General features: G+C 39.3%; 1 protein-coding gene and 1 non-coding gene across 4 annotated transcripts in view; one reads left to right on the top strand and one right to left on the bottom strand.

Moving 5' to 3' along the window:
* Window positions 1-9,592: 9,592 nt before the first annotated feature.
* Window positions 9,593-9,730, bottom strand: LOC126031427 (small nucleolar RNA SNORA48). Its single transcript, XR_007503301.1, has one exon. It is a non-coding gene; the product is annotated as a small nucleolar RNA SNORA48 (small nucleolar RNA).
* A 5,380-nt stretch (window positions 9,731-15,110) lies between these two features.
* HBS1L (HBS1 like translational GTPase) overlaps window positions 15,111-20,718 on the top strand; it is a 97,050-nt gene continuing 91,442 nt past the window's right edge. For all 3 annotated transcript variants that reach the window (XM_049788016.1, XM_049788017.1, XM_049788019.1), the window contains exon 1: window positions 15,111-15,177. In XM_049788016.1, coding sequence (XP_049643973.1) covers window positions 15,135-15,177 — 43 coding nt within the window. In that variant the 5' untranslated portion in view covers window positions 15,111-15,134. The remainder of the gene's footprint in view (window positions 15,178-20,718) is intronic.

Here is a 20,718-nt window from a genome sequence, read left to right as displayed (position 1 = left end):
CAATCCTCAGCCTCCCCCAGCATCATTGTGTGCGACCTGGTAAGAACCCAGAATTGCAGGATGATCTGGATATCTTCAGCCCCATGAGACTCTGGCTGTGTCACATCTGAAAACCATTTCTTTGAATTGCAGTCCCAGTCGAAAAATTCAATATACAAAAGAATTAGAATTCAACACACTTCTATCTGAGATAGAAAAAAGTGGTTTATTAAAAGAGTCCATTTATTTCTTCCTACTATTTTTCCTATTGTTTCTTCCTTATAATTTCCATATTATTTTCCTCTTAAACATTTTTATTATTTTCTATTTTTAAATTGACTGTCAATAGGCTATAACTTAACATACAATAAGACAGATATATGTGTACTGATAATTTTGTACAAAGGAACAAAATGTTCCATCTCTTCCCACAGTCTAAAACACGAAGAAGGGAATCATTCATTTTTACAAAATTTCAATGGAGGTTTAAAAACATTCTTACAAAGAATGTGTTTATTGAATTTTATTCTAACTACCTGAGTTACATGGCTGCATAATTTCTAGCCTCTTTACCTATTATTTACTAATCAAAACATAACTAAAGGAATAAGCAGTTTTTGAAGTAAGTATAACTTGTCACTAAAATTAAAATATACTTATTGCAGCAATATTTTAAAATGATAAATCACCAAGATTATATTTGGTATATTGGGTCAGGAATGATAGCACAATGGGTCAGACCCAAATTTGATTCCTGGCATCCCATATGGTCCCCTGAGCCTGCCAGGAGTGATTTCTGAGTGCAGAGCCAGTTTTTTACAAATTGCTAAAATAACAGTAATCTTTTTTAATATCTTTATTTAAACACCTTGATTACAAATATGATTGTAGTTGGGTTTCAGGGATGTAAAGAACACCCCTCTTCGACCAGTGCAACATTCCCATCACCAGTGTCCCAAATCTCCCTCCTCCCCAACCCAGCCCCTCCTGTACAGGCTTTCTACTTCCCTCATTCATGCACATTAATAGCCATAAATCTTGGAAGAAAATATTTGCTCCTTTAATTTTTCAATTATCATGTTGAGTAATATTTATGTATGTTTGTTTTGGGCCCACGCCTGCTGACACTCAGGGCTTACTCCTGGCTATGCACTCACAAATCGCTCTTGACTTGGGAGACCATATGGGATGCCGGGGATCGAACCGAGGTCCATCCTGAGTCAGCCATATACAAGGCAAACGCCCTACCACTGTGTTATCGCTCCGGTTCCTATGTTGTGTGATATTTTAAGAGTGGAGACTACACTATATCATAACATAAATTTTCCAGTGAGAAAACCAAGTCTTTTCTGAGTCACTTTAGTATTAAAAAAATCAATAAAATGGAATAAGAAGATCTTCATGGTAGGCCTTGCAGGCAGCTTTCAAATTTGTAATTAATAATTTTTAAAACTGAAATGGACTTTCACCTTTTATTCTTTGATGTATGAATAATCAGAGCCTATGATAGGTCATTAATTTTACATTAACATTTATATTTTTAAATTTTATTTTAGGAGCCATAGTTTACAAAATGTTAGTGAAGGGCTTCATACACCAAACATTCCACACCACACTCTCTTATAATTTTCATTTTAATCAACCAAATACAATGTCCCTACATCAAAATATCTCCCAACCCCTTGCCATGTTAAGCTTTCTACTGAAAAGTCCCTATTTAGTTTATTTAATTTAGTTCCTATTGCCATTTGGAATTTATCATTTTTTTATAAAACATATGAGAGAAATCATTCTATAGCTGTCTCCTTCAAATTAACATCGACCAGCATTATATTTTCCAGATCCATCCATATAGTAGAAAATTGCATGCCTTTATATTTTCTTATAGTTGAGTAGTATTCTATTGTGTATATTACTATAGATTCTTTTTTTTTTTTTGAGCCACACCCGTTTGACGCTCAGGGGTTACTCCTGGCTATGCGCTCAGAAATCGCTCCTGGCTTGGGGGACCATATGGGACGCTGGGGGATAGAACCTCGGTCCATCCTACGCTAGCGCTTGCAAGGCAGATACCCTACCTCTAACACCACCTTCCCAGCCCCAGTTATTACTATAGATTCTTTATGCAGACATCTGTTCGTGGACACCTGGATTGTTCCCAGATTTTGACTACTGTAAATAGTGCTATGATAAATTTAGGCGTGAAAATTTATTTTCTGAATAGTTACTTTGCTTGTTTGTTTGTTTTACAAAGACTCTACAAAAATAGTCCCATAGACAATAGATTTGTGAAGTGATGTTGCAGGCTACAAACCCAACAATTAGAAATATATGACTTTTGTACTTGCAAATAATGAAATAGAAGAGATTTTATTAAAAATTCTGTTCATGGGGCCGGAGAGATAGCATGGAGGTAAGGAGTTTGCCTTGCATGTAGAAGGTCGTTGATTCGAATCCCAGCATCCCATATGGTCCCCTGAACCTGCCAGGAGCGAATTCTGAGCATTGAGCCAGGAGTAACCCCTGAGCACTGCCGGGTATGGCACCAAAACAAAACAAAAAAAATTCTATTCACAATTATTCCTCATAAAATTAAGTACTTGGGAATCAGCTTAGCAAAAAAAAGGTGAAAGACTTATACAAAGAAAATAAGTCACAACTAAAAGAAATAAGAGGACATGATGAAACAGAAGCATGGATTGAAACTATTTACATATTCAAAACGATCATCTTACCTAAAGCATGATACAGATTCAATTCAGTCCCTGCAAAAATACCCATGCCATTTACATTTTATTTTACACTTGTTTATTTATTTATTTATTTATTTATTTATTTATTTATTTATTTATTATTTTTGGGGTTTTGGGCCATACCCGGTGACACTCAGGGGTTCCTCCTGGCTATGCACTCAGAAATCACTCCTGGCAGGCTCAGGGGACCAGATGTGATGCCGGGGATCGAACGGTGGTTTGTTCTGGGTCAGCCACGTGCAAGGCAAACGCCCTCCTACTGTGCCACCGCTCCAGCCCCATTCATATTTTCAGTCAAACATGCATTCATTTTGAATTTCCTTTTCTCAGAATAAAGGCCATTATACTGATGATCCATTGCATTTTTATATGAGTGAAACTTTTTATTTATTTATTTATTTTAGTGCCACACCCGATGATCCTGGGGGGTAGGTTACCAACTGAGGTCTGTCATGGGTCAGCTACGTGCAAGGCAAGTGCCCTACTGCTACTGTTACTGCTCTGGCCCTACTCATGGCATTTTTAAAGATGTATAGATATATATAATTAATACTTTTGATTGTATTCTTACATTTTAAAAACATTTTTAAAACTTGAAAAATGTATGCATCTCTAAATCTTCTTTTTTTTTTTTTCTTGTGAGGCAGTTGGTCATTGCCAAGCCAGTTCTTTAACCTTTTCCAGAAGGGTTGTTTGCAGAGAAGGAGGCGGCATTGAAACTGTCCAGTAACTTAGTCTGTGCAGTCCTGAGCAAGAGGACAACCTGGCTAAGTCATAGAATACAATATCCTGGGCCCGGAGAGATAGCATAGCGGCGTTTGCCTTGCAAGCAGCCGATCCAGGACCAAAGGTTCGAATCCCGGTGTCCCATAGGGTCCCCCGTGCCTGCCAGGAACTATTTCTGAGCAGACAGCCAGGAGGAACCCCTGAGCAAAGCCGGGTGTGGCCCAAAAACCAACCAACCAACCAAACAAACAAAAAGAATACAATATCCTCTTCCAACAGTTCAGTTATGAATATGTTAATAGGTAGATAAAGAACAGTTAACTGAGGGTCTGAGAGATAGCACAGCAGCAGAGTATTTGCCTTGCATGCTGCTGACCCAGAATGGACCTGGGTTCAATTTCTGGCATCCCATATGGTCCCCCGAGCCTGCAAGGAGTGATTTCTGAGCACAGGGTGAGGAGTAACCTCTGAGCACCACCAGGCGTGGCCAAAAAAAACAAAAAACAAACAAACAAAAGAACAGTTAACTGGTATATCTAGAGTTAAGGTTAGAATATTTATGTAGTCACAGATATAGTATCATAAGCAATCCGAAAATTTCTTCAAAGTATAAAATCGAAGTAGGGGTAATTTTCTATTTTGTTCTAGTAAGATATTTCCTGCTTAGGAACATATTTGTAGCCCTCATTGTCTAAACTATGCTAAACTTGTTCAGATCTCGAGGTTTTTTTTTTTTTTTATTAAGGAATGGATTTATTACATCTTCAAAATTTGGGGTGTGTGTGATAAATATTCTAGTTATTACTGCAAAAAATAATCATCCCAAAATTGTGGTTTAAAATAAAGACAAACCTAGAGCGAGAGTTCAGCAGGCAGGGCATTTGTCTTGTATGCGACTGACCTGGTTGATTCCTGACGTTCCATATGGTCCTCCAAGCAGTGCTAGGAAGAATTTATAAGAGCAATGTCAGGAATAAACCCTGAGCACTACTAGGTGTGACAGTCAGCGCACACATCTTTGTGTTCTTTGGTTATAGTGCTTACACAAATATTACAAGTACTGATACTCAGTTTAAACACACAAGCTATGGTTCTGGTATTTTTCAACTGTCCCTGAAATGCTCACACATGTGCTTACCAAGGATAGCACTTCCTGGTCATGGCTTCTGCATATCTTTTTATATGTGGTTTGGTTGCAATATGGACAGATATCTCTTACACTGCTGGTATCTCTGACAGCAGAGATATCATAATCATACTTACTATGATCATACTTAGATATCAGAATCCTACTTAGTAAGTAAAAGGTAATGGAGACTTGAAACCTGATTAGAACATATACTTGTAACACAAGTGGTGCCATAAGGAATCTCACTATCTCACGCAAAAGCCTCGGCTTTAAGGCATAGGCTAATACACATAATGCTGCGCTTAATGCACAATAAGGTGCATTATGTTTTAAAAGGGAAAATAAATACCCTCATTCTGAAATGGGTAGGAGTCAGTACCATGTGGTAAGAAAATGATGTTAGATGGGAGATACACGTGTGAATAGCTGAGGAAAATATACTCCACCATAATGATGATGGGAAAGTCTGAAGAATAATAAGTGCTTGCTGCTCCACCATTCCAGGTGAGGTTTGTCTCCAGCTGACATCACTGGGTCTATTCCAGATTGAGAGGCAGAGCCCCTTCTTACTGGGTGGGTTCCAGCAGCCTCCAGAACTGATCTGCACCATATTAAGAACCTACACACCACAATTCCTGAAGTGATTATCTACTCAACATTACACACGTCTCAGAGTTATTCTTCCTGTCCAAGAGGACAGTTAGAGAAGACAGAAAGCAACCTCCAACTCAATCCCTCAGCATCTTCTAGAAGTGTCAACTATAGACTCACCCAAACATAGCAAGAACATTAAAAAAAAACAACACTGGGGTTTTACTGTAACTTTAACAGAAGACTAATGTTTATTTTTGCCTATATAAATACAAATATGTCTAGAATATTTCTAGTCATACCAATGGTATTGTATTTTAATAAAAGTCAAAAGTGACCCTTGCAAACCTTCCCTATGCCTAAGAATCACAAGTCAGGAGATATAAAAAAAATAATGACTAATTGTGGCTGGAGTCATAGCAGAGCTGTAGGGTGTTTGGCCTTATACGTGGCCGATTCAGAACAGACCTTGGTTTGATCTCCTGGCGTCCCATATGGTCCCCAGAGCCAGGAGCGATTTCTAAGTGCATAGTCAGAGTAACCCCTGATTATCACCAGCTGTGGCCCAAAATAAGCGCGTGCACGCGCGTGCGTGCACACACACACACACTCACACACACACACACACATAACTAATTATAGAGTGTTTTTCCTGGGAGCAATAAAACTAGGAGTTACCAGGAGGTTTTTAAATGAAACATGATAAAATTACAAAAAGAGTCTCCAACATCAAATGGTTTATCATAAAGTAATTTTTCACAACTACTAACAGATATTTTGTGATAATCTTCAAGTTTTGTGATCCAATATATAAATGCTTCTTTTGAGTGTCCCAGCGATGTGGCCAAATACAACCAACACCTCTTTCCTCCATTTTAATAATTCTTCAGAAGAGGGTAAATGCTTTTTTACTTGCTCTTTCTGTTTTCTAACTTGAAGGCCAGTGTTAAGACATTTAATGATAACTATATAAAATGCCTTCAAAGCTTTTGATTTACCTTGTCTTCTTAGTTTTTCCAGGTTTAGGTTTCTTTTTTTTTTTTTTTTTTTGGTTTTTTGGGCCACACCCGGTGACACTCAGGGGTTACTCCTGGCTATGCGCTCAGAAGTCGCTCCTGGCTTGGGGGACCATATGGGATGCCGGGGGATCGAACTGCGGTCCGTCCTAGGCCAGCGCAGGCAAGGCAGGCACCTTACCTCCAGCGCCACCGCCCGGCCCCTCAGGTTTAGGTTTCTAAACAAAATATTGACACTATGCCCTATGCGCTAACTTTTCAAAGAAAATAGAGCATGACCAGGCAAAGGAGGGAAATTCCTTTGATAGTTCATTGTTTTAAAGGACTTCTAATAATAGCTTTTTTACCTGTCCAAACCATTCCTTTTATGTTTATGCATTTTTCCTTGAAATTTTATTTGCAGATTATCTTTGCTTTCAATTTTCCCTTGTGCTTTAATAATGTTTCATCCTTTGATTTGTTTTGAATATTCAGTTGATGCCTTGGAGCATTTTGAAAAGCAGATAACTTATTTCCCATGATTCAGGAGCTGCCTTTGTCTCTTCATTAAACATATACTGGTTGCATTCAGGATGATATACAGAAATTGACAGTAAATTGATTTAGAAGTTATATGTGTAGACTAACAAGGACATGATATCGAGCAAATTTGAATTTACACTGCGGTGGAAAAATGCTTTCTGTCATCAAAATATTTCCACTCAATTTTTAAACATTTTCTGGTATGTGTGAAGTTGAGGGCCGGCCTCACATAGTACTCAGGAAACCCAAATCCAAAGGACTAGCGCACCTTAACTCCTCTACTATCCCTCCGGTCTTCAACTCTTTTCTTATCCATATTTTAATGTTGCATCTAGAGTAATGTATTTCCGTTGCTCAAACAATAAAGCAAACAAACAGCTTCATCTTTCTTTTGCTATTGTTAATTTCTCAATGGCCTCTATGTAATTCCTGTTGCAGAAACAATAGACATTTAAAAGGTGATGATAGCTTGTTAAAGAGATAACTTGATAACTTGTGATGATAACTTGTTAAGGAGAGGAATAACAGGCCGGAGTGATAGCACAGTGGTAGGGCATTTGCTTTGCAGCAGATGACCCAGGACAGGCCTGGGTTCAATCTCTGGCATCCTTCCAGGATGAGCCTTCCAGGAGCGATTTCTGAGCCCAGAGCCAGGAGTAATCCCTGAGCACCGCTGGGTCTGACCCCCAAAACAAACAAACAAATAAACACAAATAGAAAGGAGAGGAATAACTAAAGGCAGCTAGCATATTATGCTATACTTACTCCACTGTGATTTTTCTTTTCTAATCACAGTATATTCAGGTTTGTAGTTTTTGAGATTATTTATAGTTCTGAGATTTGGAATCCTTAGGAAATAAAAATTGTAAAAATTATTTTGAAATGTAAATATTTAGATCAAAGGAATCTCAACACCTACAGATTTAATTTAAAAAAGATCAAATGTGAACATTATAAAATAAATGAAATAACATAATGCAAATGCTCTATTTGCTCTGCTATGATTCTAGCCTCTTTATTATTTTTTTTCTAGTTGATGAGATTTCTTCACATGACAATGATTTTGTTTTATAAAAAGAGAATAGATAGAAACCCAATATTTGTTTCAGAATAAGTTGATTAAAGTTTTCTTTTGGCTTTTCCATTGGTAAAGGTTTAGCAAAGTTTCTTTTAGCTCCACATCTCACACTTGTAATGTCATATTATCTGACCTGACACCAGTAATATCATATACATCTTAGAGTGAAGTTTGGGAAACCCTGGCTTAAGGGTTACTTTTTTCACAAATTAGCTGAAAGATTTTAGTGCTTTTCATGAATGTTTATGTGATAGTTTATTTTAAATTACCTTTGAAATAATCATTGAATAATTAAGTTTCTAGTGACATCTTTATTGTAGATATATATGCAAACAAAACACAAGTAAGGTTATCCTCTATCTCAAATTTTCCTTAGCTAGAACCAAAAAATGCTTGCTATCATTCTATTTAATAATTACTATATGGAAAATTTTGTTAGAGGAATGATAAGCTGGAAAAAAACAATATGAATGGTGTAGATAAGCTAGTTTTGAAATTTCTTGATGGAGTCAGAGAGGTATTGTAGGTGTTAAAGTCCTTGCCTTGGAGTCAGAGAGGTATTCTAGGTGTTAAAGTCCTTGCCTTGAAGGCTGCTAACTCAAGTTAGATCCCCAGAGCCACACAGACCTCTCTGAATCACAACCTGGAGTGACCTCTGAGTACTTTCAGGTGTGTCTTCCCTGCAAAGAAAACAACTTAGGACAAACTGTAGAGTCAATTCCAAGGGCCAGGAAGAAGCCCATAAAAATTAAGGACACTGAAGTTGAATTTTTCCAGTTTGGTGTGAAATTCATGCATTTTTCTTACTAATATTTGTATAACTTTTTCAACAAATATTAAAATAGATATAATGTACTTAAAATCACAAAATAAAAATAAGAATATATCTTTGGGTGAATTAAAACTTATTGGAAACTTAAATTTTGATTCATTGGCATATTTTTTATTCTTTTATCATGTTATTTTTTATTTTAATTATACTTCAGTAAAGTCCTACACGTCTAAGTAAAATTCAATGAGCCTGATTGGAAGTCTATAATGCATTAGCCATCACATATAAGTACAAAATACCTTTGTGTAAAATACGTTTGGAAATTAAGAGAACTATAATTATACAAAGAATTTATGTGGGAAAACTCTGATAATTATTATTTTTTATTATTGTTTTTTGGGTCACACCCGGCAGCACTTAGGGGTTACTCCTGGCCCTATGCTCAGAAATCCCTCCTGGCAGGCTCGGGGGTCTATATGGAATGCCGGGATTTGAAAACCGTCCTTCTGCATGCAAGGCAAACGCCTTACCTCCATGCTATCTCTCTGGCCCTGATAATTATTTTTTAGTTTTAATGTAAAACATTTTAATTAGGGGTCGGAGAGATAGCATAGAGGTAAGGCATTTGCCTTTCATGCAGAAGGTCATTGGTTTGAATCCCGGCGTCCCATATGGTGCCTGGAGCCTGCCAGTAGCGATTTCTGAGCATAGGGCCAGGAGTAACCCCTAAGTGCTGCCGGGTGTGACCCAAAACACAATAATAATAAAAAAATAATTATCAGAGTTTTCCCACATAAATTCTTTGTATAATTATAGTTTTCTTAATTTCCAAACGTATTTTGGAAGCCAGGAGTAACTCCTGAGCGCTGCCGGGTATGACCCAAAAACCAAAAATATTTTTTTAAATTAACTTTTAATTTTCTTTTTCTATCATTGCTTTTATTTATTTTTAATTAATATATTTATTTAAGCACTATGGTTACAAACATGTTTGTAGTGGGGTAAAAGTAATTTAATATTTAAAATTTATGTGCCTCATGCATAAAAGAGCTTTGGCCACCAGCCCAGGCATCAAGCTAGGAAGAACAAGGGACCATATGCTTTACCTCTGACTGATATTAGAGTAACATCAATTCAGTGTCTCTTTGCCTATTGCCAGAGGTTAAAAATTATTTTAGAGGGAGTGGTTGTTATGGAATAAAGTAAAGGACTAGAATTAGGGGAAAAGAGATAGTGTCAAGTTAGATAAGTTGATAGATAAATAAATAGGTAGATATGTAGGTAGGTAGATAGAAATAAGTTTGTTTGTGCCCCTAATTATGCATTTAAAAATGTGGTCCTAATATGACAATGATAGATGGAAATGATCATTCTGGACAAGAATTGGGTGCTGAAAGGAGATAGAGATATATCCATGACATCAGTAGCAATATTGCAAACCACAGTGTATAAAAGGAAAAAGTAGGGAAGAAGAGGAGAAGAAAGAAGGAAGAAGAGAAGAAAAGAAAGCAGCAGTAGCAGAAGAAAAGAAGAGAATAAGTGAAATAAAAGGAGGAGAAAGAAGAGGAGGAAGAAGAGGAGAAGGAGAAAGAAGAGTAGAAGGTGGAGGAGAAAAGAGGAGAGGAGGAGGAAGAAGAGGAGGAGGTGGAGAAAGGAGGAGAGGAGAAGGAAGAAGATGGAGAGGAGGAGGAAGAAGAGGAGGAGAAGGAAGAAGAAAAATGTTTGCTACAGAGACAGGCACGGGGGAGGGCAAAGAAGAGGTGGGAGGGAAAATGGGAACATTGGTAGTTGGAAATATGTACTGGTGAAGGAAAGGGTGTCGAACATTGTATGACAAAAACTCTATTGTGAACAACTTTGTAACTGTGCGGCTCATGGTAATTCAATTAAAAATTTAAAATAAATAAATACAAGGAAAACATTTTTAAAAAGTTTCAAGAAATGTGGTCTTTAAAGATCAAGTTCAAAAATCCACAACAACTAAAGGACAAACAATTTCTAAGTGGAGCAAAGGAAAATAATTATCAGGCGTTTAAAATTCAATGTGGTTTGTTAAGTCAGTGATACAATTGTGTAGAAATCCAGTAAACACAAAACACAGGGTAATGAAGATGTCAGTAGATCCTAACCATGGCCCTTGGTGCTCTATAAAATATGACTATTTTAATTAGTCATAATTATTTGAGCAAATCAATATATTTCTGGAAATGCTTGGGATTAGTATACTATTATGTCATATTCTTAATTTTTATTTAAAGGACTTTAATTTGGGATAAAACTTCAATAATGTGGACCTTAGTACAGCAGGTAGTGTATTTGCCTAGCGTGCTGTCAACCAGGGTCAGTCAAGCTGGCATCCCATAGGGTCCCCCAAGTCCACCAGGAATGATTACTGAGCACAGAGCCAGGAGCATCACCAAATGTGGCCCACATGCCTCATCTAAGAAGAAATGACATATTGTACTGAAGTTCATTTAACCTATCACCCTAGTGTCATAAACAAAGTTCTCGATAAGCTGATTATGCAGAAGATAATTGGCCCAAAATTGCATAGCTGGAAAAGCAGGACTTTTCTAGGTGCCTTGTAGCTACGACAGTAAGTTGCTACATACAGATATTTTTCCTTCTCTGCTTTGATGTTATTGACATTACTTTCTGCAATTATGTTTCTCAGGAGAATGAAACTCTGACTTCACTAAAATGAACTAAATACTTTTCTGGAAAAGATAGAATGTCACTGAGATATTTTTTAACATTTATTTTTATTTAGTTTTATTTTATATTCCAACATCATGACTTACCAAGTTGTTCATACATTTGTTTCAGGCAGTCAGTGTTCCAACACAACTCCTACCACCAGTGACCTTCACTCCACCAAAGATATTCTTCTCACACGATCTTTTTTATATCCTGCAGACGAGTGCAATCATTTTTGCCCCTCTCCTTCTGACCATATTGTTCAGCATGATATTCTCCATGTATGTTTGATACTCTCCATGCCTATGTATAGGCAAATTTTATACTTCATTTTTTTTCTAACATCTTCAAAGTCAATTTATGTTGTAAAATTTTGTCAATACTTTGCTATTTTATTATTGATAATATTCTACTAATAAAAATCACATTTAAAATTTTATTAATTGCATATGGACATTTCATAGATTCCTTATTTTTACCATGGTGCCATGCAAATGTGTTATATATACATATTTATATATAATATAGTTTTTATATACATGTTTTATTTCTTTTGTTTATATATATGAAAATCTTTAAATCTTGAAACTTGGACTCTTTCCATATTTTTCTCATGTTTTCCCTCATTCCTCTTGTATATACTTTCAGAATCTTAGGAATATTGAAGCCTCCAAGGCCTATATTTAATTTTTTGTCAATTATCCCAAAACCATCTAGAATGTATTTTATTAAGTTTTGTACCACTTAAAATATGGGATATTAGAAACAATTAAAAATATGTCCTTTCTTTAAAAAATGTATATTGAATCCTGAAGTAGAGGGTATCTCAAACACATTAGAATATTATACAAACATTATAGCAGAGGAAAAGGGAGTACATCAACTTCTGAAAACTGACTCTAAAAATAATTTTTGAATAATTTTTATTACTATATTTTATGTTAAATCATTTGACAGAACCTTGATCGGTAGGTTTGTATGGGAGATATTCTTTTGCTGGAATTCACCATTTATTTAGTAGTTCATTTCTAAATACAGAACTCTGACTCTTGCTTTCTTCTTAAAAGGAATCATTCTGAATTACAAAGTTCATGACCCCACCATAGTATTTCCAAAGTTTTGATATATCTTTGCATTAAGCTCTATAATACCATGAAGAAATTAAAAGTCACCCACTGAATCTTTGAAGATATTTCAGCTTCCCTGAATACCTTCTTGTTTGTTTAGTTCCGCTGTCAATTCGTCTGCCAAACATGGAATCTGTGGACAGCCTGAAGCTCTTTGAGGGCAAAACTTTGTCTCCATGAGGGACCTGTTAACTGGATCTTGCCAATTTTTGCTAAGCTAAATTTATACATAAAGGAAAAAAAAGTTATGAGGAAAGTTAGGGGAAATTCCAGAAAGGTGGGTATCAGTAGGTCAACCTGAATGTCTAAAGAATCTAATTTGGAAGTTGATCAGGAAAATATAGTAATCTGCTTATACATTTTACAAATATTTCTTCTTCCTTCCTTTTCTCTTTTCTTTCTTTCATTCCAGTTTCTTTCTTTGTTTCCTTTGTTTCTTTCTTTCTTTCCTTTCAGTTTCCTTTCTTTCTTTCTTCCTTTCTTTCTTTCTTTCTTTCTTTCTTTCTTTCTTTCTTTCTTTTCTTTCTCTTTCTTTCTTCTTTCTTTTTTCTTTCTTCTTTCTTTCTTTCTTTCTTTCTTTCTTTCTTTCTTTCTTTTTCTTCTTTCTTTCTTTCTTTCTTTTTCTTCTTTCTTCTTTCTTTCTTTCTTTTTTTTCTTTTCTTTTTTCTTCTTTCTTTCTTTCTTCCTTCTTCTTTCTTTTCTTTCTTTCTTCTTCTTTCTTCTTCTTTCTTTCTTCTTCTTCCTTCCTTCCTCCTTCCTTCCTTCCTTCCTTCCTTCCTTCCTTCCTTCCTTCCTTCCTTTCTTCCTTCCTTCTTTCTTTCTTTCTCTCTCTCTCTCTCTCTCTTTATCTTTTTCTCTTTTTCTCTTCCTTCCTTTTTTCCTTCATTTAAAATATTTACTTTATTTTTATAAGGTTGTTCATAATACAGTTGTTCCCCCACAGACAGTTACAAGGTTGTTCATGATTGAGTTTCAGTCATACAATGTACAACACCCTTTGCCAGTGCACATTCCCCTCCACCATTTTTTTTTACCCTTTCCCTCCTCCTGCATCTGGGACAGAATTTTTATACTCTCTCTCTGTCTTCCTTTATTTTTTTTTAGATACTATGGATTTCAATATTGTTACTGAATGGATATCATACATATCATTTTATCTCCTTTAGCACCCAATTCTTCTCTAGCCCCAAAACAGAGTGCAGAAAAGTCCTCTGTATTCCTGTGTTCATTGCAGCACTATTCACAATGGAAAGAAAGTGTGAACAATCCAAGTGTCTGAGAACAGATGACTGGCTAAATCATGATGCAACTATGCAATGGAATAGTACACAGCTGTTAGGAGAAACGAAGTTATGAAATTTGCTTACATATGGATGGATATGGATATGGATAGTATTATGCTGAGTGAAATGAGGCAGTGGGAGAGGAAAAGGCAGAATCGACACACTCCTTTTCCTGGACAGTGTGGTAACTGTGTTATATTTTGTATAATCATTGGCATGTTGATGTGCATCTGGGTTTTTAATAACATTTCAATGGTATAGCTGACTTTTGTGTATTGATATAATATCATTTTATTATTAGGTCCTTAAAACACTTCACGTTAATAGGACTCTTCTAATTTGATTTTCTCTTTTTTGTTGTTTTTTTGATTCACACCCGGCGGTGCTCAGGGGTTACTCCTGGCTGTGCGCTCAGAAATCGTTTCTGGCAGGCATGGAGGACCATTTGGGATGCCGGGTTTGGAACCACTGTTCGTCCTGGATTGGCTGTGTCCAAGGCAAATGCCCTACCACTGTGCTCTTTCTGGCCCCTCTTTTTGGCTTTTTATTCAGTTATTCTTAGAACACAATCCATCACCTGGCTCTGAAGAACTCAAACTGAGCAGCTGGCTCTCATCATGGACCAGGACTCTCAGAGCCTTATCTTCCTAACCTATCCTCCCTGCTCTCCTCCCAGCCAGGGGTCTCCTGTTTCCCACTTGGCCAGATACATTTTCACACAATCCTCTCAGACCCCTAGCCAGGGACAGCTGTCAGCAACAGGGCCCGATCGTAGAAGGAAAACACTGTAGACTTGCATATGGGGCTGCACAGGGAGTCTGGGAGGGTCCCTGTTCTGCCACACAGCTGTGGCTCGGCCTTTGGCCCCATCCCTGCCCCTGGTCTAGGCCAAGGCACCTGCCCACATGTCTGCTTTGACTTTATTTCGAGATTGTTTTATCTGGCCTGTGATCTTGGCAGCTCCATTTAAATCCCAGAATGAGAATCGACCACCAGGAATGGTTAGGTTTTGAATAGGGTCATATTAATATACATTCATTTGGACGGACATTCACATTTTTCCACTTAATGAAACGTCAGTGACTCTTGTAAATGATCATGATAGGCCTCTGCATTTTAAATTTTCTCAGCGCGCGTCGGCTTCCCCGGCCACGGACGCCCCGCGGGAGCAGCCGGAGAGCGAGCGGCCCGGCCCGAGCCGAGCCCAGCCGCCGCCGCAGCCCCATCGCCCCACCGCCCCACGGCAAGGCCGCCCGAGCGCGGGGCGGGGCCACGGCCGAGCGAACGCGCTGCGGGCATTTGGGCCCCGCCGGCCGCCGTCGCCCGGGCGTGCGGTCACGTGTCCCGGCGCGCGCAGGCGCTCTCCGCGGCCCGCGGCCAAGATGGCGCCCGGCAGCTCCGGCCCGCCCGCGCTCTGAGCGCGCTTCCGCCTCGGCACGGCCGCGGCCCCTCTCGCGCGCCATGGCCCGGCACCGCAGCGTCCGCGGCTACGACTACGGCGAAGGTGGGCGCGACGCGGGCAGGTGGACGGGCGCCCGCCCTGCTTCCCTCTCGGCGCCGCGCGCGCTCCCCCGTCTCTCTGCGTCTCTGTCTCTCTGTGTCCCTGTCTCTCTGTGTCCCTGTCTCCCTCCCTCTCGGTCTGTCTGTCCCGTCCCCCCCCCCCCCGTCTCTCTGTCTCCCTTTCTGTCTCTGTGTGTCTCTCTCTCTCTGTATCTCTCTCCCTCTCTGTCTTGTCTCTGTCTCTCTCCCCCTCTCTGACTCTGTGTCTGTCTCTCCCCCTCCCTCTCTGTCTCTCTGTGTCTCTGTCTTTCTGTATCTTTCTCCCTCTCTGTCTTGTCTCTGTCTCTCTCCCCCTCTCTGTCTCTCTGTGTCTCGGTCTCCCTCCCTCTCTGTGTCTCTCTCTCTCCCCCCTCTGTCTCTCTGTGTCTCGGTCTCCCTCCCTCTCTGTGTCTCTCTCTCTCCCCCCTCTGTCTCTCTGTGTCTCTGTCTCTCTTCCCCTCTCTGTGTCCTCTGTCTCTCTTCCCCTCTCTGTGTCTCTGACTCCCTCTCTCTCTGTGTCTCTTTTCCTCGCTCTGTCTCTGTCTTGTCTCTGTCTCTCTGTGTCTCTATCTCTCCCTCTCTCTGTGTCTCTGTCTTTGTGTCTCTATCTTCCTCTCTCTGTCTCTGTCTTGTCTCTGTCTCTCTGTGTCTGTCTCTCTCTCTTTCTGTTTCTGTGTCTCTCCTCTTTCTGTCTCTCTTTGTCTCTCTCTCCCTCTCTGTCTCTGTGTCTGTCTGTCTGTCTCCCTCTCTGTCCCTCTCTGTCTCTATCTCTCTCTCTCTGTCTCGCTCTCTGTCTTCATGTCTCTCTCTCTCTCCCCCTCTGGCTTTCCCCCAAACGTCCCACGTCTCCGACTGCCTCCAAGCTCACTGGACCCAGCTGTCAGGCAGGCAGGCAGGCAGGCAGGCAGTGCCGCAGCAGCGCGAGCTGGACGGACGTGGCCAGCCACCGTCTGCTTGCCTGTGTATTTACTTTCTATCCCTTAGCGAAGAACTTGGCTCGAGCTCCCCTCACCGTGTGTTCGGATCCTCGCGTCTTTCGGAATTGGGGTGTCTGCAAACACCACACGTCAGACGCGATGCACGCGTGGATCTGAAGGTCTTGTTTGAGGGGTCAATAGAAATGGCCTTGGAGTGGCAAGGAGAAGCTAGTAGAAGAAGACAGGGGACTTTAAAAAGACACTGATATTTTTTTCTTTTTTTATCTAAAACAAAAGTGTTGCAGGAGTTTTAAAGGACTCGGAGGTAGCTTGCCATTAGAGCAGCTTCTCTATGGAGTGAGTGGTTAATAAGCTTCGCCAAGCACTGGACAAGCTGAAATAATCCATTCCAAATGAGTGCAGAACAGTGTAAAGCATGCGATGTTTACTACTTTGGTAGTAATTATTGGCATACCCAGCAGATTATTATAGAATATCAGAATGCATACTGGAGGGCAGCTGACACGTACATCTGGGGACCGCGATTCTGGCACACTTTCGGTTCCCAGTGTTCAAAGTGGAGGCTATTCCATGGGTGTGATTATTGCATATGGGTCACCTGCTAAAGAAATGATTTTGGTTTGGAGATGATTTTGCAAATACAGTATCATGTAAGACACATGGATAAGTTTAATTGCTACTTACTTTAATAGGCATTTGTTGTTATATCAACTCATACTATTTATTCTGCATTGAGTACCTATGGACAATTTTAGGCACTGGAAAATGACAGGCTGTTGAGGGAGATAAATAGGTAATATGACTCATTTGAGCTGCTTTAAAATAAAGAAACAAAACAAAACATTTTTTTAAAAGGATTCACAGAGGGTCCCAGAAAGATAGAATAGCGGACATATGGCCCTCAGTCCAATCAGGAATTATCCCTGAGCATCTCTGGGTGTGGTCCCAAAACCAAATAAGAAAGACTCACAGTGTGACTAAATGAATCCTTCAGGATGGTTGTTACAGGATTTCTAGGTGAAGGATGGCTTCTGAAAGACAGGTGCTTGGCTTGAGGGAGTTCAATGGTAAATAATTTGGGTAATAATGAAGTCAGGTCAGTTTGTCATCTTTCTTTGGAATAATAGGTGACATCATAACCAAGCTGTTCTCTGCTGTAGGAGGTTCAACCTTCTTTTCTTCTTATAAAAGTCCTACTCACTTTATTGCTCCAGTTTACCCCAGGTAAAGTATCTTCCTCTACTCTTGAAATACTACTTAAATGCTTCTCAAAAGGAATACAACCTCATTAGAATTTGTGCTTCCCAACTTATTGATTCCTCTTTTTATCTCTCACTCTATTCTTTATCATTTGGATAGTACTCAACATGATTACTTAAGCTGCTAGTTTCACAGTGCCAGAAAGGCAAAGCTTTTATTTTTTTTATAGGAACTACTCCTGGCAGAGCTAACTTGGTGGTGCTGGGGGTCACAGGACTACACTTAGCTGTGCTGTGGTACTGGAAGTCAGAGTTGCTGCAAGTGAATGTGAATACTAGGAGATTGATCTTAGTACCTTGCATATACTTTATCACTTGGACTATCTCGCTGACTTCATTTGTACTTTATATGTACACGTTAGTAACTGGTACGATGCTTTATTATAAATTTTCTATTTTTTCAGAAGGAGCCATTTTACAAAAATTCTAGCAGAGGGGCCGGAGAGATGGCATGGAGGCAGGGCGTTTGCCTTGCATGCAGAGGGACGATGGTTCGACTCCCGGCATCCCATATGGTCCCCGGAGCCTGCCAGGAGCGATTTCTGAGCCTGAGTGTGGAGCCAGGCGTAACCCCTGACCGATGCTGGGTGTGACCCAAAAACAAAAACAAACAAACAAATTCTAGCAAAGAATTCACTTTATCTTTGTATTTTCTGCTACTTTCGGGATTTTTTTCTTTTGGGGCCACACCCAGTGGTGTTCGGGGGTTATTTTTGGCTCTGTGCTCAGAAATCCTGCAGGCTCAGGGGACCATATGGAATGCCTGGTTGGCTGCATCTACTCGTTGTGCTATCAATTTCTGCATTGAAAAGCTGGCCTACACAAAAATTCTTTGTTGTCTGTAATTTCTTTTTCATGACTTCTCATTTATTTGGTAATGAAAAGTTATTAACTCAGAATGATGATATAGTTATTGGATGTTTAAGATTTATCTTATTTTTCTTTGCCATGAACATTTTGTCTTTGATCATATTGTTTTTGCTGCTACTAGTTATTGCCCCTGGAAATTGTATGACTATTGTATTTTTTTGTTTGTTTTTGTTTTGGGGCTACACATGGTGATGGTCAGGGGATACTCCTGGCTATGTGCTCAGAAATCACTCCTGTCCTGGGAGGCCATAAGGGACGCTGGGGATGAACCAGGGTCCAACCTGGATCAGCTGTGTGCAAGACAAATGCTCCACCACTGTACTGTCGCTCTGGCCCTGGTTATTGTAATTTTTGTGCTCTTACTCTAGCTTCCCATTTTCAGTTTTAGTTGTTCATGTATGTGTTTCTCTGTTGCTCAAGCCAGGCACTTGTCATTTGGTTTTGCAGTGTTTCCTTTTTAGATTAGTGATTTGTAGAGTTCTGGGAATGTGGCTGTCATTTGTTTTTTTGTTTTTTTTTTGGTTTTGGGTCACACCCGGCAGTGCTCAGGGGCTACTCCTGGCTCTATGCTCAGAAATCACTTCTGGCAGGTTTGGGGGACCATATGGGATGCCGGGATTCGAACCAATGACCTTCTGCATGAAAGGCAAACGCCTTACCTCCATGCTATCTCTCCAGCCGGCTGTCATTGTTTTAAACAAAGTCTAATTGACTTTGGCATTGTGTTAGTAATTGCCAAGTGAATGAATGACTCAAAACATTGATATAAATATACTTATGTTCCTTCTGGAATTTTAAGTATCCTGATTTATAATAAAATACGTAATTTAAGTAAATAATATGTAATAAAATGTTAGTTAAACATGAAGTTAGTTGGTTAGACAGTTTTGCCACTTCTGAAATGAAACAGATGCACTAAGCCCTCACAATTGTCATAGGTTCTTGAAAGTTTATTAAATGAAATGATCCGAACAAGACCCACTTTGTCATAGAGGAATTGATATTTAAATAACAAGAGTTAAGTTTTTACAACATATATAAGTAGATAAAACATTTATATATATCATCACAAAAATCACAAAATGCCACCAAACTTCTAAATAAAAAAATAATTAATTTTTATTCTTCCAATAATTTTTTTTGAGCCACATGGACAATGGTCAGGGGCCAATCTTGGCATGCAGGAATCATTCATGTTAGTGCTGGGAGTAAGGGAGTGTCTTACCAGCTGTTCTATCTCTTTGGATTCATCTTTCAATAATTTTTAGCTCACTTATTGCAGTTCAGAGATACAGGGTGCAGGAATAGCTGCAGTCCCAATACGGGTGGGTAGACAGTCCTAGAACAGGCTGCCTCTCTGTTGGGCATACACAGATAGGCCCACATTCCTGCAACTTTGCAGGAATAGTAGACATACCAGTTAAGCTCTCTTGCATATTTTTGGGATATGAGACAAAACTTTAGTGCCTGAAAATTGAAAACCCTGGAAGTCCTGGTGAATGTACAAACTCTATACAGTGGCCCCACTCTGCGGGAACCAGTTATTTTTTTTCGCAATTTATAGTAGAGCAGTGTTGACAGGCCAATGCTATCCAGAGACCTGCTGAATGCAGCTTTGCAGAGAATTGGCATAGTGTGCTAGAGTAAAAGTGGCAGGAGGACATGCTACTTTACCCAGAATGGCCATTGAAGGCTTATGCACATAAGTGATATTTCATTGGTATCCTTCAGTAGAAGAAGGTAACAAACTTAAGGAAATATGGACAGAGAACACATTCTAGTTAGTAGGAGAAAATTCAGTTAACCTATGTGGAGTATGATCAGCTGTTTTGGTTTTTTTTTTTGTTAATAGAGAATTTCCTCCCTGTCCATGAATAAAAACTGCTGTTTTAAGGTCAGAAAATACTTAAAGGGGGAAAATTAATATAATATGGAGGGTGACGGTAAAAATGGATTGAGGACTTAATTCAGATTTTTTGCTAGCATTGGAAAGACTTCAAGGGTGTTTTCTGTAGGATTAGTTTTGATTACATGAGGTGCATACTGGGATAAAGTAAAACCCCTGTAGTTTATGGGGATTATGTCAGCGGGAGGATGGACCTCCCATCAATGTTTAGGGGATCTCCGGGGACCATTGAGGTTGGATGGTTCAATGCTCAAACCTGGTGACGTGATGTTGTTTGGGTCCAGCAGTGCTGGGGCTCCCAGGATCACCCTGGTAGCACTTATCCATAAGAAATGCTTGAGGACAACAGTTCCTAACTCTGTGGTACCATGGACAGGGGATTGTGGTACAACAGATTGAACTCAGGGCCTTCAATGTGTAAGGCATGTGCTGTAGTCCTTTGATCTCTCCTGGCACAAAACCAATTTAATTAAAAAAACTGAAGAACTATATATGTCTTTGTAAAACTTGTTTTGTGGGTAAAACATTTATGT

This window comes from Suncus etruscus, chromosome 15 (genome assembly GCF_024139225.1).
Source record: "Suncus etruscus isolate mSunEtr1 chromosome 15, mSunEtr1.pri.cur, whole genome shotgun sequence".
NCBI classification, from domain to species: Eukaryota; Metazoa; Chordata; class Mammalia; order Eulipotyphla; family Soricidae; genus Suncus; species Suncus etruscus.
The sequence above is the reverse complement of the archived record's forward strand: the minus strand, read 5'-3'. Positions and strand labels throughout refer to the sequence as shown.